The sequence below is a fragment of the Scomber japonicus genome, chromosome 1, assembly GCF_027409825.1.
Source record: "Scomber japonicus isolate fScoJap1 chromosome 1, fScoJap1.pri, whole genome shotgun sequence".
Classification (NCBI taxonomy): Eukaryota; Metazoa; Chordata; class Actinopteri; order Scombriformes; family Scombridae; genus Scomber; species Scomber japonicus.
The window spans coordinates 23,256,536-23,282,403 of record NC_070578.1 but is presented as its reverse complement, the minus strand read 5'-3'; the positions used below and the strand labels follow the sequence as shown (position 1 = coordinate 23,282,403).

Genomic DNA, 25,868 nt, shown 5'->3' with positions numbered 1-25,868 from the left:
GTGTAAACTCTGACACACTTCCTTACCTTGCTTCTGTTATTATGATGCTATGTTTGGGGCATCAAGCATAAACTAACCACAAAGAATGCCAGTTTTATTTAGCATTTAAGGTGGACATGACGCACAACATTTTTTTTGTTTAGTTTTTTGTCCAGGTTTGATCTAAAGCACAAGCAGTGACCTGCTCCAAGAAGTCTGCGTTACTCCCACTGTGCATTGGCGAGAGAAGGGTATCATAATGTTTCGGGTACTTTAAAACTTACAGTAAATCAAAAGCAGGTGACGTAAGATGACCAACAGCATGTATTTTTCATCTTCGTGGTCTAATATGTCACACGTGAGGCCTGGCAGCTTGTGATGTCATCATATCAGAGTGAAATTAAAAGCTAGAGACTTCAATCAGCCTGTTTCCAAATGTGACCTTAAATGGTCTGAGAACTGCATTTCTCTATGGCAGAATTGCAGAAATAATTTAAATACACCCAAAGTAGCTCTAAAAATGATAATGATGAAACATAATTAATGAATTGCATAAAATTAAAGTTAAATCATATATATATATATATATATTATAAATTTGAGACAAATCTGCCAATGTCAACATAAAATGATAACTTTATAAAGTCATGCAATGCCATGTTATATGCAAAGTCACTTCCATAAATTATCACTGATGGGATCTGCTGAATATTTGGCAGCTCTGCCAGAGTTGGTGCATTGTTGGCTTTTGGTATGTGTGCATCAGATATAACCTCATCAGATAAACAGACAGTGTCACACAGCTCCATTAATAAAGTCTCCTGGGAAAAGTAGTTTTTAATACAGCTTCGCACCTCTGCTGCTGATGAGTCTGAATGAGCTCAAACTCAATGAGCATTTATTTTCTCTCTAAGTTAGTTGCTGTTGCATTTCATTTCCAGGTCAATTCACCCTCATAATCAGATGGCAATTAGTGAAGCATGAATCACAGAGAGCAGCTCAGCTTAACACACTCTCTTTCATGACACCTGCAAGTCCACAACAACACAGTTTGGAGAAGCACTCTTTTATTCCAAATAAAATCTTATTTAGTTCATTTTAAACAGCATCTCTAATTCCATCAGAACTCTGTAAAATGTAATAAAACTTGTTTTGTTGCATCATGTTTTAAAGAAGGACTATATTATTTTCTCTTGCAAGACTTTTTATAGCATTGCAGTTTCGGAGACATGATTACATATCAACACATGGGCCGACCTCCTCCAACAACTTTGGTTTTGGTACAAGAGAAAAAACTCACTATGAACATTTAAGAATCTTTAATTCACACTAGTAATAAAATTGCATTACATTTCATAAAATAAATGTTCCAGTTTATATATACAGAGAAAACAGACTGTACATACCCTCCAATGAACCATTTCTAAAAGGAAAAGAAAACAAACCTGAAACAAATTTCACAAAACATACAAGCAATACAGTGCTCAGCTAAGCAGGCACAACTGTACATCAAAATTTGTAACTGCTCAGTGTTGGGGTGTGGGAAGGGCAAAAAGTTGAACATTTACAAGAGTCCTTAGGGACTGATAAAGGGGTCTTAAAAAGTATTGCAGGCAAGCAGACAGTTGCTTGTCTTTTTCCAAGTGCAGCAGAACATCCATGTCGTGTGTAAAGTGTGGAGCCGAATGTTGCTGCCACGAGGTTCCGACTATTGAACCTGTGTCTCAAAGCTCCCATTCAGCTGGCCCTCCTCATAGTCCATTTGACACAAAATCATGTTGTTTTTTAGGAAAAACTTGTCTCCCACGCAAAACCTGTTGGCAGAAAAAAACAAAAGCAAAACTGTTGTTAAAAACACAAAGACGATTAGTGTTGGCATTGTGACAACGTTGTGTTTGTGTGTGTTGACTGGCTGCCTCTGCTCTGCTCTGGCAGTGAGAATGCATTTAACATCAGCAGGTAATGATGATTTTGTGTGATTGCACACATTTGGCTCAAGACATTTTACCTGACGCGCACTGACACTATGCCCTGTCAGCCTGCTTTTGAGAGTCATCATAAATGTGTGGCTTGGAATAAAAGTAGATTAAAACACTATCATTTCAAAGCAAACAGACACAAGCACTGGCACCCAACGAAAGGCAGGTCAGCTCTCCTCGGCCTGGCAAAAAAGGCGCGGGCACCACAAGAGTTTCCAAGGAAACTCTGCTACAGGGTTAGCTGTTCACACACCAATTTGGTTCCAGTGCTCAAGAATGTTTTTCCTCTAAAGTCTCAGAGTCAATTGAAGAGGAAAAATAACACATAACAGCCTGCCCCACTGATGTTATTCTCTATGCTGCTGTTTGTTTGTGTGGCACAGTGGAAAAAGCTCCATAATGTGACTGAAGGGGAGTGAAGATAAGAATATAGCCGAGCTGCGCTCTGCTTTAGTAATGTGCCAGGCTGGTACAACAGTCACGGCCATGGCAATACCGTGCCAGATGAGACCTGGCTTTATATCTGCCAGCTGAGAAGAGAGACTGCAGTCATAATTCCCTTACAGCAGGTGTTCACTATGGTAACTGAATCTGGCCTGCAGAAGGTTAATGGACTTGTGCTGTGTGGAAGAACAGGGTCACAGCACCCCTGACAAGCATGCAAAGGACGTTCTGCTCCCAGAGTGGTGCCATTACCAACAGTATATTAATGGGAAAAAGCAATATTTGGGCATGCCATATTCTATGTATATCATACCATAGGCTTTGTGCTCGCTCCAATTTCATAATAATTCCTATCACTAGGGAAACAACATTTCACACCAGTGTCCAGTCGCTCTTATGCAGCAACACACCTCTGGAAGACTTTATTTTTGTAGCTCCCAGCTACCTCATTGAAAACATAAGAGCTCATTTTTACATCCCTCTGGCTTAAAAGATTTACAGATCTAGCCAAATAAGGACAAACTGCTGGCAGTGTGTCACAATAGAAAATAATTAGCAGAGCATTACAAATGCAACACAGCAACCTTTATGCTTATAAGACAATCCACATTTTAGGGTTTTTTTCAGACCTCCAAATTGCAGTCTGTACTAATGTAATCAGACAGATGAACTGCATTGCACCTTAAGAGAAAGCAATTTCAGCAGATAGTAATATTTAAGCTATTGGCCATTTTAATACAAAAAGGCAGTGTTGTTGTGCAGTTATGATCTCTATTCTTACCTCTGGTTACAAAGCTGACAGGCAAAACAGTCCAAATGGTAAACATTATCTCTGGCTCTCATCACCATTTCAAAGGCTGGGATCAGTTTACTGCAGGCTGCACAGTTCCCCGTTGTACCAAAGAGCCTGAAAGACAGAGAGCACAGACGGAGATTAACCCACCTTCCCTTTACCTTGATGCAATAAAAGAGTAAACAAAAACGTACAGCAAGGACAATAGCAGAAAAAGAAAATGATGCAATGGAAGAGAAAACATGGCAGAAACGAAATACGTTGAATGTAATGCACAAATCTTTTTTGGCACCCACTTGGTATTTTTGTTAATGAGAGTTACAAAAATAGATTTTAATTCTTGGCTAATGATCTAATTAAAATGATCACATGGTTTTAATCTCCTTCTTCAAAGAATTCCCCCCCATGCATGTTGCAAAAGCTACAAAAACAAGTCTGAGGTAAACCATTTGAGCTGTTGAAAGTTTCCTTTCTTTCAAATCTAAAATACAAAAATGTGGCTATCCCCAACCAAATCCAGCTGGATTTTACACAAGAGGCTGCGTTCTATAATGAAGTCATAAGTTCAAAAGATTTCTGTTACAAGGATTCACACTCAATCCCTTCCCTCTCTCTTGCTCTATCTTCCTTTTCCATTCAGAGAAGACAATGATTGGAGATGTAACCTTGAAGTGTTAACTAAATGTTTCTCAGACTCACAACTCAAACCTTGCTGCTGCTCATTTAGGCAACTGTTTATTATACTGGAGCCAAATGATAAAGGTCACAAACAGAGCAAGGAGGCACTAGTGTAGATGTCTTTTGTCTTCAAAGGGACCTCAAATACTTCCTCCAGTCAGATTTACATTTTCATTTTCCAAGTGCCTACCTTCTATGTTTAATTTGGAGATTTTCAAGTACAGAAAGATTTATATATTCTGCAGGAGGAGAAGGAGCGTTTCACAGCTTTACAAAAAGAGATAAGGCAACAGCAGATTGCCATTCCAACAGTATGTTAAACGCTTTTCTCCCAAACTTGTAGGGCTCAGACAGAAGAGTCAGAGTGTTGATATTCTGCCTCGTTTAGGCTAGTCCCATTCAGTTGCTTTCACCTTGTTAAAGAAAACGTCTGTCCAGAAGCCCTGCTTCTAATTAGGGGCCACTGCCTCAGAGAAGCAGGAGAGACAGAAACGCAGGGAGATGGGCTGTTATGTTCCATGAGAGGGATTCACAGGGTGTTAAACAGAGACATTGTTACAACTGCTTACTGTTTCAGTAAAATACTGAATGTTCTCATACAGCAGACAGGACAATCCAACACTAACATTAAGAATGACTTATATTGTATAGACACATTTACTGTAAACACTTGCAGATACAAATGTTATTAATGTAATAATCAAAAACTAGAACTCATCCTGTGGGCGCCCAAGATAATAAATGACAATTGTAAAACTAAGTTATAGTTATTGAAGAATACTGTACATTAATGAACATTTAAAATGGCCTTATGTCTGCTTAAAACTACATTATAGTGAATTATGAACATTTATTAAATGTTTATATGCTGCTTATAAATACTAAATAGGGCTATTTAAAGTAAAGTATTATTCCTTTTCTGAATATTCAAAATCACACACATTCAGTCCAAATATCAGTGCTTCAGAAACGACCTACAACAGCTCCATACCCTTGTTTATTTTTGTAATTTTGATGAATTGATTGTCTTATATTCACCTTACACCCCCTAAAAAATCTCCTTGGGGTATAACTTACTGCCTCCCACCTTCTCAGCCTGAGAAATCTCTGTCATCATGACAATGGCAGGGACTGCTCCAGATTGTACCACACCTGAGCTCTAACTGTAATGAGGGGTCACATACAGTCGTGATGTCTTTCTCTCTCCCCTCAGGGAACCAAGGCTATAAGAGAGCCTAGAGAGCTTTGGCCACTTACACAGTCTGACATGCACACACCCATAACAGCTCGTAGGATTATTCTAACCCATCTCCATTACACCCCGCTGGGCTGTGGACATGGTGCTCACTTGATACATACAGGTTGTGAAAAGTGAGTTCCACCCTGAGTCAATACAGTGTGTGACACCTTTTACCTTTTAGTTATGAAGTCTCTCAGAAAAATATACCAAATACTGTGGGTATTACCTCTTTTTCCCTTTCTTATGAAAATGTTTTTGAGCATCTCACCTCTGCAACTGGTGACAGACACTTCCCTACCTGCTGTAGGTACTGTATGCTGCATTTAAAGAGCCTTGCAGGAAATACAGGGTATTTTGATGAATTTATTTTAATCATCCCATAAGGATAAAAGCAATGCAACAAAAACAATATTTGTTTTGAAAGAAGATGAAATTAGATGCTTTTCCTTCATTAAATATATTTATAAACATATATATTAAAGGGACACTATCGATTTCATACATCCAGATGGAGCTTGAAACAACAAAAACAGGGAGCCTGCAGACCCTGCCTGGTGAACACCCACGTCTTTCCAAATGCATGCCTCTAGCTTGATAATATCATGGTGACATCATCAGGTGATGTAGTAGTGAGTAGTACTACATATCACATAGAAATACACTGTATGTAGGGCTACTGTATGTGTGTAGAATAGTAATTCTCATCCTTTCTTAGTACCAAAACAGTTAGACAGGAACAGAAATTTCATTTTATTTCAACGCAGTGATTTTAAAAGGGCAAATGGGAGTAGAAACGAGACTTTGTACTAAAATATGACCAATGATAGTTATCAAACAGAGGCAATTACAAATAAAGGCCTGATAGTTTCTGCGATTATGGTAAATAAAGGCTGTGGTCAATATTTAAGTAAATATGGTGTGTCTGTAAAGGCCATAGGATCATTCTTAAATATATATTCTATTTCATTGACCTCTTGCAATTACACAGACCACTATGGGTCCACAGACACCTGGTAGTTTTGAATACAGTAGATACCCAAACAGGAGAGAAAATGATTCTACTGCTGGCTCAGAAAGGCTTTGCACTTTTTCTAGTTTGAAGTACAATAAGATATGTGAAGTTACAGCACTGAAGCATGTACACAGACATTTGTTGTTCCATTACCACCATAACATGAAGAGGTGGAAAGTAAGAAATTGCAGTGGATGTGACTGTGTGCCATTCACACAGTTCTTCCTCCAACAATTGATGTGTCTGAGTTATAACGTGGCATCAGCATACGGCTTAATTGGGCCTCTCGTGCTAAAAGGAGATTAGAGCCTGCGAGAAATGTTCAATCACATTACACTCTTCTCTTCCTGTTCCTATGAAGCTAAAAAGCTACCAGAGTTGAGCCACCACTGTAGTGGTCTCATGAGTAACAGCTGAAGGGAAACTACATATAGTAACCAATGAATGTTTCACATCAAAACATTATCAAGTGCCAAATGTAAAGATCACAGGTTTTGATGTCTGACGAGAGATTACAGAAAATTAGAGTCAAACAAAAAATAGGCAACATAGAAGCGAACACATGAATGGACTGACCAGATTAGTTATCACCTTTAATTTGTGCAACATTATAGACAATACTCTGATTAAAAATGTATAGATTTATTGTCATCTACACAAGCAAGAAGGCCAATTAGCTTCAGAAGTTCTTGTTTTCCTTTCTGTAATCATGTAATCATGTATCCTACAAGAAACCATACAGAGTTTTTACAATAACTTGAATATAAGCACACATGAAAACTGTTAATACAGTGTCTCCAGTAATTTTTTTTACTTTAAATTTGATATGCTTCACAGCACTGAAACACTGCCTTCAAAGAACATAAGTTACAGATTACCTTTTGAAAAACATTCATTTATTTAATTTATAATAGATTTTTTTGTTTGAATAGACTATTTTCTGCAGTATTCCCACGTATTGTTCTGACACATGTCATGTATTGTAAGAGTGCAGTGGCTCATGCACTTCAATTTCCCTGGTCATTTGGATTAAATAAATCAATATTCTCAAAAGGAAAGTCGGGAAAAAATTCAACATCAACACAGTTTTTAGTGCTTCTATTTAAATAGAATGTGAATGATGACTTTCTGGAAAATAAGAGAATACTGTTGATAGCTTTTTATAATATGCTGGACCTATCAGGCTTTGTTGATCAATCATCTGCATTATAGTGGGGGTTGAAGTCTAAATAGTCCTATTTTAAAATAGACGATTCTGTGGTTAATTTAAACAGATTAGATTGTTAGAAATGCTGGTTTGGATTGCTCCCCACAACCTGGGAGACATTCTGGCGCAGCTCTCTGGACAGGATCAGGCAGTGTAAAGTGAAAGCAGGCTGACTATTTATTGGATGAATTTAATCTTTGTTCCGATATTACCTGATATAAAAGTATTTACTTTGTGCTTTTTGTTATAAATGCAAATGTTTCTATAATATATTATTTATTAAATTCATGAATAAACTGACCTAAACACTCCATTGTCTGTGCAGTGTTACATTTAATGAATTTATCAGGATCAATAGTCATAACTGTAGCCTAGATGTAATTCTATTCTATTCTATACTCTAAAAGGAGTTCTTATTCAGTAACTGCAAATTTAACTTTGAATGCTGTTGTTGGGGCAGAGTTTGACTACAGTAAAGAGTGTAAAAAAACTCAGCTCTCCTTCCTCTGTTATTGAGTTATTACAATGTGTCTTTAGAGAGAAGAAGGCCTTCTGTAGTACTTTCAACTTGCTGCTTTGCCAACTTCAAACACTTAAAGCTCCTACTGCGCCTCAATGCATTGCCTCCCTCAGATTGGGCTGTGGCTGAAGTTTCCTACCCTACCTGTTCACTGAGCTCTTTGAGACTTCCCAGTCTGTGCAGGGTTTGTCAGATTTCATTAAAGGGAAAGCTGTTAATGCATGCATCACATGTTCTGACCTTCCCCAACAGTTGTCTTTTTTAAAAGTGTAAACCTTTATGTTTAGATCTATCTTGCCCAAAGATGAAGAGCATCTATTTTACTTGCCAAGGAAGTAAGGAGAGAACAGATTTGAAAAACAGTCACATCCAGATGGAGTTATCATCTTCCCCCATGCTATTTCACCAGTTTGTGAATAACTTATAATGTTCATTATTTTGAAAACGTCTTCTCTAACAGTTAATTTTATCCCATTTTGATAAGTGGATGACTATTATGTCCTCTCTAATATATGAAATAGAAGATTAAATGATCTCAGTCTTGATGATCATACCATGACTTGATTGTCAACCCTCTGGTGAAGTCATACGATGCTGGGCCTAGACACAAAAGAAATGCCTAATTAATCTATTATTCTCATTTGTAATGAAAGAGTGTGGCCATTTTGCTAAAAAACACTCTCAATACAGAGAAATTAACGTCAGGGTGATTAGTAAATCTGGGCTTTTTGTTAGTGCAGGGGAGGATGCTGGCTAAAGTGTGTGTGCATTTTTAGTGTTTGTGTGTTGAAGATTCAGGAAAGCGTGAGTGCATTCAATAAGTTGCTAATGCCACTGAAGGACAATCACAGATGGAGCTCCTATAATAATTAATGTGAGCATGGCAGGGTTCCAAACCCTGTGAAATAACCAACATGTGTTTGATCCACCCGTGTGTCTTTAATGAAGTGCAGGAGGCTAATTCAGTGCACAGATTTAACTTCATTACTGCAGGTGAGGGGAGCCTTCGTCTTACTAAACACAGAAGAAGGAACAAAAAGAAAACTGGTGCAGGACGGAGACTGCGTCACCTACTTTTAAAATGCTCTGGTCTCTCAAACTGCCTCTTCTCTACACGCAAGGCAAGGTTTTTAATTTGTTCCATAATAGAATTCATCTCAAGCATCTCCAGCCATTAAGTGTTATGCATTTGTCGCAGGCTGAAGAGCAGGCGAGTGGGATGGATTTCATTAGGCAATCTGGGGCAACAGAGGTGCACAGAAAGCTCTCTCCTCATCTTTCTTTTTTTATTCTTATTTTAGTATTCCTAACTCTTTATTTTAAATGTCTCTCTCCGATTTTCATCCCATCTCTGACCTCTACATCTTAGTGGTCTAATGCGCGAGAAAGCTTTTCCTTTTCCGTCACTGTGCCAGTTAGGCACTTATGGTTTGGGGGTTGGGGTTGCTGTCCTTTCAGCAGATGTATTTTACCAAGTAAAAGTCCTGAGCTTCATCATTTTTGCCTTCTCTTGGTCATTTGCCCATTTATTATTACCTCATATGCACCATCTGCCCCTTCTGGGGGCAACACTGGGTCTTAGTGGACCTCTCACTGCATCTTAAAAGCATTAACTGTGGGTGGGAACTGATGGATGGTAATGGTCTATCACAACGCAACAACTCTAAGCACCTCTCAAGTGGGCTGCAGGCTCCTTCTGGGTCAGAGGAAAAGCTGAGATATTAGTGAAATGTGAGATCCATGACTGAGGTAGGATGATAACCACGTTGATTAAGGTTCTCCTTACTTACAATATCCATAGTAATTGAAATGATATCTGTTGTTTTAAATGTTTTCCTCTATATCAGAATACTGAACGGATCCAAACGCAGGGAATGACCCGGAGATATCAATGAGGGAGTGGAGAGACGAATAGGCAGAAAGGGAATGGAGAAAGGGGGAGGAAAGTACAGGACAGGGAGTTTTGGGAGGGGGGCCTAGGGCACCGGCATCCCTAAGTCGGCCCCAGGGGGATTCCCTCTCAGATAAATGGTAGGATCTCATTGGGAATGTGACTTAACGCCCGGGAAATGGTCATGTTTAATTTAACAAGCAGATGGTAGGGGACATCTGAAGAAAGGGGGGTGGTTGAACAGAGCCAAAGACACTGGTGAAGCCTGCCTGGAGGTACAGCCTACAGCTCTAGTACAACTGAAACCTAGTCTACTCCATGACAGAAGTCTTCTATGTTCATGTAAACAAGGAAAGAAGATGCAGTTATGAAAAACACAAAAAAACACTGCAGAATCAAAAGCGTACAACAATTACGTAAAACCATTTAAATTTTACACAGAAATATTAGCTGTTAGCTTGATGTCTTGTCAGTGCAAATATCTCTAAAGTAAAACAAACCTGTATGATCTACCACGCTATGGACAACAAATAGCATCTAACATTGTAGAAAAATTGGGGCAGAGGTACAGAAAGACAGCTTTATTGTCTTTTTAAGTAAAATATAATTTAATTTAATGCCAGATGCTGTAGATGAGATAAACTTCTAGGACTGACCCCTGAACTTAAACAACCTGATGTACCAAAAGTCATTGACAAGTTTGAGATAAATTCATTGTCACTGTTGATGTTGTCAGAGAGATTTCCATATCCCATATCTATATACACTTAGCTCCAAGTTAGCATTTTATTGGATATCTGTGTTTAAGACACTGCCTCTATAGCTAATTTTGGAGTACCCTCTGATGTCTTGGCATTCTGTACGCTGCTCGCTTGTTACCTAATCCTACTGAAATGGAAAGACGCAATTCCTGCATCTTGCAGTGGATCAGGAAAATTTTATTTATATGAAGAACTAAAACACACACTGTGATGTTCATCTGGCAAATTCTGTAAGATATGGTGAACTCTTCTGAGTTATGTAAAAGAGTAACTAGAGTTACATGAAAACCCTTAAAGCAAATGTGATTATAGGATAACAGTATTGGTTAAATATACCACTGTGATAGACCCTGAGAGTTAGGATAGTCTCTTAATTAATCTAATATCCTTATATTGCCTCTATTTTAAATTGTGAACCCAATGCTGTTATTTCAGTGTTATTGATCATGATTTTGTTGTCAGTAAAGTGAAATTGGGTATGTAAACTTGTATTATTTGAGTTTGCTGCATTTAGTGCTTGTGTTTTTATTTATTTCCTTATTTTGAGGGCATGTGTTGTATGTTTATCACATTAAGTATTTTAATTGAGAAGTCATAGAATTTCTCTAATTACTATTAAACTAATAGTTATATGGAACATTTTTAATTTTTGTATCAATCAGTACGACCAGTCAAAAGTCGAAACAGATTATGATGACACTTTTGCATTCTGTATAAAGGGATACGGAAATGTCATGACAGCATGATTGACGTTTTGATAGTTGCACAGGAATCTTTATAAGTTACACACAGTGAACTATCCTGAAACAGCATCACTTTCCGCTGTATGCATACTGCAAAATAAAGTTATTGCAAACTGTCTACATATTAGGTTTTGCCATGATCTAAACACTGAAAAACCAAAGCGAAGTGGTATCAGAAGGTTTAAAAAAACAGCTCTGTGATTCCTTCATGCCACGCAGCCCTTGAAACGACATGGCTTTTGTGTTTGTTGTGAGTGGAGAGAGGTGATTGTGTGTCTTTTCTTGCCTCAGGTAGTCCCTGCGACAGAGGATGAGGTTGGCTTTCGTGTAGAGGGTGGAGCCCACCTCCCCCAGGCGGCAGTCACAGCAGGCACATTTGAGACAGTCCTCATGCCAGTATTTGTCCAGGGCCTTGAGCAGGTAGCGGTCTTTAATCTTGCGATTGCAGCCAGCACACCCCTTCTGTTTCCCTTTGGGCTGGACGGAGAGCATCGGCACACCTGTAGTGATAAGGAGACAAACAGCCATGTGTGATTTACGGCCCAGGAACACGAGTGACTTTTCATGTTCTCTTTTTGATAAGCCGGCTGCTTCTCGAGGCGTCTAAGCTTGGCCTCGCACGCGGCCACAGCACACTGCCTACCTGCTTCATATGCATTAAAGAAAACATTCTTCCATGTAGATAGGCACACAGGTCACATTGGACTACAAAGCCCTGACGTACTTGTTCCACTTAGAACATGCTGTAATGCAAAAGTTACATGATCACTTGCAGCAGGCTTCCGAGTAAGGGGCATGTCTTATGTATTTCTGAGGATGGAAGATACTATCCTTTACTGTGGTATTTACAGTGCGCTGTGTAGTACGTTAGTTACCTACCATTTCATCAAAGCTTATTTCACTCAACTGTCCACAGCTGTAAAAGCTCCTCATGGGCTTTGTTTGGTATAGATTAACATTAACCTTTTAAAAAGCCTCTGACCACAAAAACGTTGCTACCAGACCCCAGTGAGATATGTTATGGCCTAAGTGCCTTTTAGCATACACTCACTCTCTGTGTTTCATACGTACACACATAGAGAAACACACAGGCACAAACTCACGCACACACATGTGCACACAAACCACAAACACACACACACACACACACACACACACACACACACACACATACACTCACAGACACACAGTGTTCCCTACTCAGAGCATTACAGGCTTTCCTCCTTTTACACTTATCTGTACTCATGTGTCTGCAACGAGCGAGCCTAAGTTACCAAACTCGCAAATTGCCCTGCTGTCACGCAGGTCCCCTTTAAGTGCGCCTTTTACCCTCCTAAAGGACAAATAAAGTCCATTTAATAACTGCACTAAACACTAATAGTCTATGTGTGGTTGACATTTGTGTTTGGACTAAAAGCCCCCCTCAGGCCACTGCTGGTACAGAGGCAGGGGCGCGCAGCTCCCCTCTGTAGCACTAACAGGTCTGCCACAGCTGAAAGCACAAGACAACAGCTCTTAAGACACTCTCTCACACACTGAGCTATTGATCCGTCTAAAAGAACACACAGTGGATGCCACTTGCCACTCTCTTTCAGAACACATTTCTCTCTCTCTCTCTAAAAAAAAAAAAAAAAAACTGGACACTCTGCATTACAGGGGGTTAGGCCAGCATTTTGTATGTGTGGGTATCTACGTATAATGGCCTATTTTAAACACGTTATTCAGAGTTTTATATGAAATGTCACAGTTTTCCAGGTGTACTTTAGAGACATGTCCAGCTTAGATGTAGGTTATAATAGTGTATTCTGTGGCTCTTAATTGTGAACAGGTCGTTCTGTAGTTATATCCATCTGCTATTTTAACACTTACTTCTGCAGTTTGCTCAGCAATAAACGCAACTTCAACTGGTGACAAGGAACTGCTTCAATATGTGCAGTTTTTCTCTGCTATACTTGTCAAGTTTGTTCTGTTTCACAAAGACATATTTCCTCTTTCTCTCTGTCTCTCTCACATGCACACACACACACACACACACATACACACATCTGCATACACAAATTGACTCACAAAGTACCTTATTGGATCCAGATTTGCTCAGCAATTTTTGGCCATCTGTACATCAATAATTCTATGAATGTAATGTAATTAGCATTTCCACTTTTAAAAAAGAGGTGAAAGAAATAGGAGAGCTTGTTAGTCAAATTTATAGCTTTGGTTTATATGTCAGTAAGTGCTCTGGTGGTGTTGAGCCGTCTTATTTCTTTATCAGAAGTGGAAAGGAGAGGCTAATTGGTCCAGTTCTGGTGATGGGAGCCATCAATTAGTGTTCTGCCTGCCCTCCAGCTCCCTCACCTACCTCCCTCACCAAAACAGGCCCCTTGAAGCTGGCACATTAGGATCACAAAACCTGCTATAAATACCAATGTTCAGTGTAAATGAAGCTAAAAAGCTTCAAATTCAAGCCACACTGGCTAAGGGCGGACTATTCTACCTGCATTTCATGGCTTGTTAGGGGAGCTCTCTGCAGGTATGCCAACAGTGCTCGCCTGACAGGCTTCTACAGAACTAAAAACAGTCTTAATGAGGAGAGAGAAAATGCCTGTGTGTTTCTATGTACATGTGTATGCGTGTGTGCCTCTGAGCTTGTGCAAAGAAAACGAAAGGAGTTCCTGCAATTCCCTCGGGGGTCACAAAAATCTTTAATTTGCCTTTTATGACACCTAATTAGTTATTCTACTCAAAATCTTTGCTTTAAATAAGAGAACTAATTATACAAAAAGAGAGAACTATTCCTAATTGGTTGAGACCACCACCGCCACATACTCCTTAAACATATCACGTGTGTTTTACATCACATTTGAAAAGGCCAAAGCTTAACCTATCCTCGAGTTACTGTATGCTGCTCAGCCCCCTGTTGGATGTGTACTTTGTTTTAAGCCCTGCTCAGCATCATCAAAGTGACAACACACTCTGTGTTTTAATGCAACAGAGGTTCTCTTTTCAGTTAGTCTCCCATTCATTCCTCCATGCATACATCCTGGTCCTTTAGGCCTGACTAGAGGGAGCTATCTAAAAAGAGGAGCATCTAAAGTCTGCCAGGAAACCAGTACACACACTGAACTGATGCCTCTTACTTGAAGCCATTGCAAAAAACAAACATGGGTTTGATGCCTTCAACAAAAGCAGCACCTGGAAAACAGCTTTAATAGTAGTGTACCAAGTAGTAGCTCAAACCTACTAAACAAAGAGCAGTGACAGAAGAAAAAAAATTGTGTAAAGGAAATGTCTTTTCAATTCCCTTAATGCCATGAGACATTTTCTTGCACCTGTCACTACTCTCGGCGCTATGTGAAACTGTGGAGTAGAACAGAACCTCCCATGCTTGCCACCTCCCAGGAAGAAAAGCTGCATTATGAAAGGAAGTAGCAGACTAGGAGGCAGCCTCCACTTAATCCAATCCATTTAACAGATACAAGTGCCACTGACCTTCCAGTGTCATTTGATGTCACCAAAAGCATGCCTCTCCACATCACAATTCATTCCCCAACAAGGGATGCATTTTACCCCTCAAAGTGGAGAGACAGCACTTGCCCTGCCAAATATCCTTCCTGAGAAGGAATTTAATTTGCCATTAGTAGTGTGTGTAAAGGCCTGTCATCTCTCTCTTCTTCCATCCATCTACTTTCTTTAAGATTGTATCTTTCAAGAATATGTACAGTTTCTCAGGCCAAGCAGTCTGTCAGAGCATGTATTTTCCATTATAGAGATAGCATCCGATTTCTATGTTACCCTATTTAGACTTCCGTCTTTACAGCTATCAAAAAATCCCATCACTCTGCTAACCTTTTTGATATATTTAAGGTTTTAAAAGAAAATGCGCTTTTTGGAGCACTCAAGGAAACATTTGCAAGTAGAGAAATATAATTATCACATAGGCATGGCAGGACCCACATTTCCTCAGACTGGACAAGGATACGTCTGAAAAGAATGATGATTTCCTCCAAACCACTTTTCTCTATCGTTATCAGCAAAATGTTTAGTTGTTTTTTTATTCTTCTTTTTTTGAAATGAGTGAGCAGGTGCAAAGTATATGCTGCATGGGCTTCCTATGAATCCTGGAGCAATCAGCCATGCTGTGTCATGTCATGCAGAATAAAGGATGATTGGTTATTGCTTTGGCATCAATGTCTGTGGGTTCAAAACCAGGAAATAATAATAATAATAGTCATCATCATCATCATAATCATAACTTACATGCTAAATTCTACATTGTCAGTGTTACTGTCTGTTTGCATTCTTATTACATAGTTTTTAGAGCAAAAAATAAATAAAAATACAAATTGCCCATCACAATTTCTAGGTGACATTTTCAATTGAGTTGTTTTGTCTGACCACAGTCCACAACCTAAAGACACTGAATTCATAAATGACAAAAAAAATATGCAAATCCTCATATGTGAGAAGCTGGAACCAGCATTTTTGATAAACTGAAATGATCAAAGTAGTAGCTGACCACCTTACTGCCAATAGACTAATCCTCTTAGCGGTATTTTTATGAGCATCGGTGTGCATTCAACAAAACTGAAATGTCATTTACACACAAATTCACGGTATGCTTACAGAACACACATGATCCCAGTGGAACATCTGCTCTTACAGGCACTCACCCTTAATAACAGAAGGGACAGTTGCATCTGATTCTGTGTTTTGCTAAATGCCTTTTGATCAATTAAAAGACCTGACACCATGGTGTGGTGCAGACGTTTCCAGTTCACGGGAAGGTAAAGGATCTTGATGAGAATCACTCAGCCTTCCTGACACATGGGGAGGGAGGCAGGCTTTCAAGGAAGTGGAAGCTGGCCCTGGGTGGGCCTCCTCTCAGGGGCCCCTATAATTCCTCGTCCCAGCTGCAGCAAACAAGAGTGTTAGGCACCAGCATGGTAAACACACAGACTGGGATGCTCAGAGAAATTAGATACTACATTACCAAATGATTGCATTTAGCTGAAGCAAGTGCATTTGTCATCATCATCCTTACCACCACCATCTCTAAATTCAAAGCACCCCTTCACAAAACATCAACCAGACATTAATGGTGTACAATGATTCCATAAACTGCTGCATGAAGTTACCAAACCATCACAAATCAACCCTGCATTAATGAATGAATCATCTTAAATACATTTTTAAAAATTATATTATATTATGAATGGTAAGAGATATAAACAGGGAGAACAATATAGAGCAGTGTAAAATAAGAAATGTCCATGTTTGTTTCCTGTGTATGTTCAGTTTAGCAGTAATGGGGACTGCTTTACACTGAACACTTCTGCCACCAGTGTGAGTCCTGTGGCCATGGCAATCCCAAGTAAAATTTGTCCCTGGGCCAAGGTGTCTGCCACTGAGGTTAATGGGGATCTCATGCAGATGTCTTGCCATTGTGTGCATGAATCAGCCCCTTTCATTCAGTTTCCGTCATTGCTGTAATTGAGCCCATAGACACGTTTCTCTATTGCCAAGACAAAATACAAGACATCTGGTAATAATATCAGCTGGGATACACATGCCAGTTGAAAGCAGACTGATGAGTGTATTCTGAATGATAAGCAAAATAAAGACCACTGATTTAATGTGTGATTCATGTTCCCGTCCTTATTCGGAGCATATGTACGGAGTAAAGGAAAAGATATGTATGAGCACATACACATACTCACTCACTCGCTGAGGGAAACACACTGACACACACATTCTCAAATTAGGTAGTTTCTTACAGGGTCCAAGTCAATATTACATACTAAAGGTGTTTTCTTATATAGTTCTCTGTGTGAGCCTTCTATGTTACTGTAAGGCATGCTATATTTCCAGATGGTTGTGTATGAATGCTGGGGTCTGTGGGGTGATTTCTGGGACTGTATGCATGCTATGATTATGACATAATTAACACCCGCAGTAAGTGGGAGAGAGAGCAGACAGGGCTGGTGTGGATGAGGAGGGGACTGTTCATTAACAAGATGCACTCTCTCAAACTTTGCAGCTTGCTGTGGCTAATAAGCCCTGGTGAAACGGAGCCCAGCCGTCCCTTGCATTGACCCTGGCACTGCCTGGGATAAGGGAGGGTTTTGTCTCCTGGAATAATTGCTCTTTTCACATGTTACAAGTGTCCTGACCCCCACGGTCGGCAGCCACTTTCCCTACCATAATTACTCCTGATCCGCTCCAAATGAGTCAGCCGCATTAGGGCTGCAATAACACTGGCCCAGCTTCAAGCGCGGCATGGGGAGTCTCAGCAGAGCAGCCTGGAACAGGACTGCCTTTTCTCCCAGCCCACAGTCATTTCCATCACGTCAGAGGTGCATTTCTTACACTTGAAGTCAGCACGAAGGCCCTGGGCCTTTTTCTGAGGCTTACAGAAGGCATTGTTAGCTCCTGGTGCTCACTACTCACTATGGTTTGGCTGCATACTCTATCCCAATTAACGGAAAACTTCATTAGGGTGTTTTTTCCACACTTTTCAGCCCCCTATTATTTTTAATTTATTCACATGGGGTTAATTAAAAGAAATGTATCACAGAGATATGCAACAGCTTTCTAATTAAATTCATTGCTGCTTTTTTTTAAGACATGAAACTGGCAGAGTTTCCAAATTATTACAGAAGGCAACTTGTTCCAACACTTGGTTGCTCAGTAGTAGGGTGAGATTAGAGCTCTGCAAGGTAAGCTGTCAACAGCAGAAATGGAGCGAGAGAGGGAGAGATGGGGAGAGAAAATGGGAGTGAGGGAGTAAGATGAATGAAGAAAGGGAGAAAAGACACAACACAGTTGTGGTTCTGTCATGCTGGGTTACCCCAAATAAACCATGTGAAAACCCTTAATGAAGGAGGACTAATAAACTGTCAGTGTTGTCAGAGCAAGGAGAAGATTTAGTATTGGATCTAGCCATGTCAAATGTGAGTGTAAGGTTGGGCTTTGTCTTCTGTTGATCTGATCTTAAAACCTTACATTTGACGATTTTTCATTCAAGTGCAAGCTGTCACTAATTGAGAGGGCAAATGCATCTTCATCTTCAGTCTCATACAGAAGTTGTGAGATCAACACAACTTCATTTGCAATAGAATAAAGGGGAAATCCATCTATTCTAAAACTACTTTTAGAGGCAATCTTATCTGCCACTTCATGATTTCTGGAGAAAAAAAAATCAAGCCATTAGACCTGTCATGGCCACTTTCCGCCATTCGGAAACAGAATAATGCACAAACACTTTTTAGTCCACATTAAAAATGCATTTGGGGAGGAATAAATGTAGCCTTCTAAAGTTTGTGTCACTCATGAGGTCAGGAAGTGATGTACAAAATCCTCCCCACTCCCCAGCAATTACTGCACACTTATTATTTCAAAGGATATGCCAGAAGACAGGTGTGCCATTCAGGGTCCTCAGTGTGTCGAAAATGGAGGGGAAGAAGGAACACCATACTGTGGTGCACTGTGTGAGGCTCTTTAATCTTGAATAATGCAAATTCCCCACAGGGGGCAGTTATTTGGCAGCACAGGCCTCTAATGTCATTCAAACACCTACTCCCACACCTGATGGGGTAAATAATGAGAGAGGTTGGTTGGGTTCACAGTTAGGAAGGGCCTTCATGAAGACTGGGTGTGATGTCATGCGGGATGCAACTTAATCTCGAAGAGTAATATTTTATATGACATTGGCTGATGGTTGAATATGAAGATAGTTTGCTTTTAATGAATTCCATGTAATACTTTTATATTAACCGATTTTTTTCCACAAGGAGTAATTCTTACTGGCTAAAATCAAATGGCAATTAAGTTTAAGATGTCTGGTCACATGAAATAAAATAAAATTATGTGAAAGAGGTGTGAATGGGAGGAAGGGTGTGGGGGTCCAGCATCTCAGAAACAAGTTGAAGTTAATGCTGAGCTCAGTGGGAATGTGTGTGTGCGGCAGCTGTCATTTGCCTCTGAGTTTGTAGTTGCAAACATCATAGTTAAGCACTGATTAAATCAGCAACTTCAATATCCAAACCCTAATCTACGAGCTTTAAGAGTGAAAAAGCTACCCCCCTTAATCACAGACTTTAATTAGCTATTTAAGATTTGATTTACTGAAGGTCATCCAATAAGAGATTAGTTCTCAGCAAGTTGTCTTTTATTTAAGAGAAGGCACCCCAGGCTTTTCTATTTACCAACAAGATAGCTGTAATATATAAAGAAAGTGTGAAGCCTCCGTCCCCTATTACTTTGGATAGTTGCACTAAAAAGCTGCACTAAGGAGGCTTTTAAATTTGTTATGTTTGACCTAAATACATGCATATGATATTTTGTTTTTACCAAAATAGCTGAGTAAAGGTCATTTCAAGTTGGATTAGAAGTACAAAGTATACTTTATGTAAATATGCATGAAGACAGAACAGCTGCAACATATGCAACTGCTGTAAAGTGCACATGTTTTATGACACCGAATAGCATCTTCATTCTCTGACTGAGAATGCAAATAAGAAGAGAGAAAATGGGCCTCTGGTGAGAACAAAAATTTATAATGCATCTTTGTTTGAGATGCAAAAAGCATCTCACTTAAGAGCAAATCTACTTTGTGACACTCAACCTTCATAAAAGTGAATATAGCAGGAATACAATAGAGTGGTGTGGTGTCTAAAAGACATTTACAGTGAAACAAGTCTGAAAGTCTAAAAGCCCTGCTAGCATCCCCTAGAGGCTGTGCTGCTCCTTACATCCCCCAAGAACAAAGTGTCTTTTACTGACCGTCCAACACTGCCATCCTCAGAGCCACACACTTCCACTGGCAAGACAGAAAACAGGAGAAATTCTCAGCAACAGCATTTAAAGAATGGTAAGAGCTCCAGTGATTGGATAATGAGAAATAGGTAAGGATCAGGGCTCTGGCAAATGGAAAATATGACGCTGGCAAGAATTTCTACTGACGCCATGTTGTGTGCAGGAGAATACAGCAGGTCGATTTGTATAACTGACTGACTTCTCCTAAAACTATTTTAGTACAGTAATGCAGCATTATTTCTGCAGGCATCCATGTTTAACTTGGGTCAGTGCTAGTCGAACCAATCAACACCTTTTTTACAGGACTTGCAGGCACATGGATGTTTGTGAAAACTGTCAACTGTTGCTGTGAACCAAAAGTAATGTTGATTCACATGTTTATACATAGACTCAAAATTCTAAGTCCTTAATTTTATATTAGTATTACACACTTATTTGCCGTTACCCCCAAAACACACACACACACACACACACACTTTACCTGGGAAGCTGCACCACATCAATATTTTCCCAGCATACACATGCAAACAATACATATGCAGATGCATAAAGAGATATACTACACCCCTGCCTTCAACAAATATGCATCAAGACGGATTAAACAAGACCTCTTTAAAACTGAGCAAATAGTATTTCTGTACATTTGCTTCAAAAAACAAGAAAGCATTAAGTGTAATTACAGTTTGAGATTGAATCATTATAAACAATAATGTTTCTATGGTCCTCTAAAAGCCTTTAAAATATGCCTTTTTCCTTTTTTTGTACCATACAATAAAGAAGCATGGAGGATATCATAGCGTAATATATGACTGATTTAAGAGAGAGTGTCTTAATTTCATGGCGTGCACCTAAATAAACATACATATGTAATTTATATATTAAAAGCATGACAGCTCAGTAACCCTGCCGAGGTTTGATTTTCGCCGAAATTGTATATAAAGTGCTTCAGTTGACTAAGAGCGTAACAGGTGACACATTATTTTATTACTACCAGTACAATACTAGAGTTTTTCTTCGGGTTAAAATTTTCTGTGCATCTCAACAGTAGCACTCAGTTGTCAAAGAAACATAGTTGGTGACATTACTTTTGACCTCTGCTGATCTCAAGAACTTTGCTGCATGTGTCTCCCCCTTTCTCCATCTCTCTTCATATCTTCTTTGCTAAGGCTAAGATGGCAGAATGAAGGAGAATTGATTTTCAAGAGAGAAAAGAATATGCTTTGCAGAGTGTTTGAAAAATTCCAAACAAGTCAGAAAACCATGTGCGACAGGTAAACAGGTGAATAAATAATTGTGTTCAATGCAGGAATAATTTTTCCCATATCAATATTAGTGTAGTTAACAGCAGCTTGAGATGTTGAGACACACGGAAAACTAACAACTAACTAACTATTTATTATATATTTGGCAAGTCATCATCAGTAACACTGGACTATCTGGTGTGGACAAATAACCCAATGTTTTTACACCGGCACAAACATCAGGCGCTAGTGGAGTTTATTTTTTGCTCCCGAGAACAGTTTTGTTCATGTGCATCATCAACCTTACTTCTGAGCATGTCTGCATTTGTCTCAGAGCTACCAGTGAGACATTAGGTTTCTCCAAGGTGGTTTAAAAGGTGGTTTGAAGTAACGATTCATCTCACTGTGTCAGCATAATTGTGGATTGTGTAAAAGGTTTCATTGCAACGTTTGGAATGACCCTTGCGGCTTTAAGCTTCTTACTTGTTCATACAATTTTCAGTGTGACACCTCTGCCTCCTCATGCCACAACCTTCACTATTCTCACACACAACTCGACAACATAGCAGAAATTCTTCTTGACACTGAAAAAGAAAAATCATCTGCAGTGAATAAAAACACAGGGTCAAACATTGAACATGTATCACAAAGATCAGCTGTTCCTTGTGACATGTGGTAGCCAGATCTTTGTTGTGAGAATTTTTTATGATAACATGGCTAACATGCGGCCTCTGGCAATAATAAACGGGATGCTCTCACAGCTCGAGAGTGCATAATTGAGTTTGTGCGCCACACTGATGAGTGCAGCCATTTACATCGAAGGCAGGTGGGCAAGCTCGCTAACACGTGTCTCTTAAGTCTCAATTCAGTCCCTTTGAATTCCACTAAGATTATGGAAAATGATACACATCTCGCACACTCATAGATGTGAAGTGATCAAGACTGATAGGGATCTCGAGGTTTAGTGGTGACAGATGAAATTATCTCCAGTGAGAATTCTGCATTTGTAAGATGGAATTAAAGACTCCCTGCTCAAAATGGTACAAGTGTGATTTCCTAAGCAGTAAAAAGGAATAATGAGAACAGCTTTAGTATATCATGGACGGTCAAAACATCAAGGCATTCTGTATGTTTTGGTGCTATTTTGTTATTTGTATGCAAATAAAGCAGCATTCATTTGTTTACACTCCTTGTAACTATATATATATATATACACATTATATACAACTGTCTTCTGACAATCTACAATGCGTTTAAGGCAAAATTGGAAAAGTACAGCAAAGGCAAAGCAGGTGCCTGCAATAAAGCTTCATGAAAAATGGTAGTGACTTAAAGAAATATCAAACGAAGCAATGTGTTTGTAATATTGTTCAGGGCCCAGAGCACAAAAACCAGACGTAATTTCAATATTTGAAATGGGCAAGTTTAATTTTGAAGTAAGAGCAAACCAATAAGCTGAGAAAATAGCAAATACAAGAGAGCAAATTGCATTCCTTTGGAAAAGTGAAAAGACTTAAGGAATATATAAAAGTAATCTCCAACTGGAAATTAGAAATCAACCCTCAGAAACCAAATAACAGAAAAGAAATATTACTGTCCACTTTCTAAATCAATATAACATCGCTACAAGACAGTATTACCATGGTAACACTGGTAAAGAATGAAGCAATTCTTATTATTTCAAAAAATAAAAATCAGAGCCTGAAGCCCAAGTCTTATTACAGCAGCCGACACATCACCAGTCTGTATTCATTTGAAGCATTGCTTTTCAATCACATGCTTTATGAATGTACAAATTTCACTGGACAGGATGATAACAGGCCCGTAAATTAACAAGCAAAGGTAACCAGAAATGTATCAGTAGCTGGAGGATTTTTCCTCTGCTTTACAGTGTTTAGAGTATACAGTTGTGTTAAACGTTCAGCAAAAACATGCCTCATGCAGTGTGGAAGATGGAGAGAAATGTCTGAATTGCCTTTTCTTCTCAAATTGGACGCATTCAGCAAGGAGAAATAAAATGTTAACAAAATAGTCATTACTAACTATGACCTGCATATTAGGTCACAAAGCAGTACCTGTATTCCTTTAACAGTCTTATGTGCTTTACCAGATAGTGTATATCATAAGTTAATGACTGTAGCATATCTATGAAACAGTGATTAGTTTACAATGTGCATGTAAATCGTAATGGACAGGACAGGCTATAAAAGCGGGTACACAACATGAGAAATATTTTCGGTTTGATCCTACGATGTTCATAAGGAATATATAAGAGCAGTCTGTCTGACTTTTTATAGATTGATCCAGTTGAAAGATTTTCTCAATGGAACTCATATAAAGGAGCAAACAGATTCATTTCTGGTGATTGCTTTTGTAGTGCAAATTGGTGCAGACTTTTCTAAGAGAAGTCAGAGTTCAAAAACACTGTCTGCCAAACAAGCAGCCTCACTTTGTTGCCAACTAGGATTGCGGGCTTTGAACACGGGACCAGACGCACTGATGGTCTGCTTTACAGGTCAAATACAGTGAGGACTGAAATATGAACACTTAAGCAGCACGCACAAACACAAACACACGCAGGCATAATAGTGAATCAATGAAGAGAAACAGAGAGTAATCATACACATGCACCCATGTGGCCACCCAAAACAACGTCCCACACACCTTCCTCTGCACATACACACACGTTTTTTTGTGCAGGCACTAAGTGGATACATTAGACAAGAAGGTTGAATTGACAAGCCTATAACTTTAGAGCCAATAAACGCTAAGAGGCACCACAGCGAATGAGACCAGATCCAAGCAGCTCTGTTGACAACCTGGCCAAAATACTGGAGCTGCTGGTCGCGTCCAGCAAATAAAGGGTGAAGCTTTTAGGCAATGAGCAGCAGGTGATCTCAGCTTTTCTGCAAGTCCTAATGCTCCTAAAAGCCACTCTCCCTGGTTCTGTAATTGGGCATCAGTAGTTAATGTAGTATTGACTGCATTACATGCTCCTGTGCATCCTTTCCCACTAATGCCATTTGCATCACCTTGTACATTTACCATATTGCTTAGCCAATAACTGTTAAAAGCAATCTGAATCATGAATCATATAGGGAACTTTTAGCTGGACAGACATCCAAAGGAGACAATTTACAGTTGAGTTAATTTGGGTACATTAGCAGCACAACATGGATTCAGCCAGACAGACCAATTTATGTCTCTGCCGCAAACCTTTTATTGGTTTTTTAGATGTGTAAGTGAAAGGATGCTCTGCTAAGAGATGAAATATCCATTTTCAAACATAAATAATGGGCTACAAATGCATCCATTACTTCTGGAGGAGTAGCCCTCTTCCAAATGTGAAAAAGCCGTTTACAGTACTTTGAGAAAATAACGCACACACCAAAAAAAAAGAAGTCTTTTATGATTTGCGGAGGTTGTCATAGTGGATGTCAGCAGGAGGTCTATTTTGACAGCACAACCTTTAATAGAAGCTTTAAAAAGTGTCAGAAGAGAGAAAAACAGCAGAGAATAACTTCATTTCAGATCTCATAATGGCTTTTAGTACTGTATATGACGTCCATTTGAATATCACTACCATGCTATGTTAATAGACGTTAATGCATATACATCACACTGAGCACCATTTAAACCAGTACTTTATGTGATGAATGCACTGCACGTCTCAACATCAGTTTAATCCAAAATGGGACGTCATTAGAGGAGAGTTTGATTTAAATTAAAATTAATTAGATTGCCTCACCCATTAACCTAAATACATTGAAATAGATAAGTAATGCAAGTAGGCCTATTTGGATGGAAAGCGAGTGAACGTTGCACGGCGCTATCCATAATTTGCAATCAAGTTAAAAGCACTCTGCTGTCATCTCCCATCCCGTGGCGATGTCAAAGGCTGCCTCGCTAACTTCACAGACGCAAAAAGCACTTAAGAGGAGGAAAGAAAAGAGGAGCCACAGCGTCTGAGGAGTATCCTCAAAACTCCGGGTTACACATCAAAAAGCCACAGACAAATCCGCTGTAAATAAACATACAACTCCCCTGAACTAAACTGCAGTTTGGCAGTGGATGGATGCGTGTGAGTGTGCACCTCAACTTCAGGGTACAGGCAATCACATCATTCAGGTCCCCTCCGCGAAAATACGGACCCTGCCTGGAGTAAATGGGGTTGGAAAGCCCGTATAAAGCAGAGGCTGCGGGTGCGCAGGGTCCGGAGCGATGGGAAACACTTAACGCGTAAAATGTCAGTAGTTTGCCGTGTTACTTCCCATGTTATTGCATCCTACGGTCAGAGATGTTACTCACCCTCTTCCTTGTCCAACACCATCGTCCTGAGGAACGAGGAGTCCTTCCCCGGGCGATCCGTCCTCGGCTCCAGCAGGCTGCACCGCTCGGTCTGCTCAGAGCTTCTCTTGGAAATGGCTTTGAAACGCGCGGTTGACTAGACTACGCCTCAATACACCAAAAACCCTGGAAAGATGAATTGCCGTCTGCACGTTTTTTTCCCTCCTCCTATCAATAATAATTCGTAAGCGGAATACCGTGATATACGCGGCGAGATCCCCC

General features: G+C 39.6%; 1 protein-coding gene across 1 annotated transcript; it reads right to left on the bottom strand.

The window, feature by feature from the left end:
• Positions 1-1,687: 1,687 nt before the first annotated feature.
• On the bottom strand, positions 1,688-25,715 carry lmo1 (LIM domain only 1). Its single transcript, XM_053324567.1, has 4 exons — positions 25,608-25,715; positions 11,534-11,747; positions 3,184-3,309; positions 1,688-1,793 (listed from the first exon to the last, which is right to left on the bottom strand). Exons 1-4 carry the CDS (start codon positions 25,627-25,629, stop codon positions 1,688-1,690), a joined length of 468 nt encoding a protein of 155 aa, XP_053180542.1. The 5' UTR covers positions 25,630-25,715.
• Between the last annotated feature and the right edge of the window lie 153 nt (positions 25,716-25,868).

Excerpts from the sequence above, each read along its gene's own strand:
- lmo1 (XM_053324567.1), bottom strand. The coding sequence starts at position 25,629 with ATGGTGTTGGACAAGGAAGAGG. Across the intron at positions 11,748-25,607 it reads GGTGTTGGACAAGGAAGAGG|GTGTGCCGATGCTCTCCGTC; the intron begins GTGAGTAACATC and ends TTATCACTACAG. Across the intron at positions 3,310-11,533 it reads TGTCGCAGGGACTACCTGAG|GCTCTTTGGTACAACGGGGA; the intron begins GCAAGAAAAGAC and ends TCTGTCTTTCAG.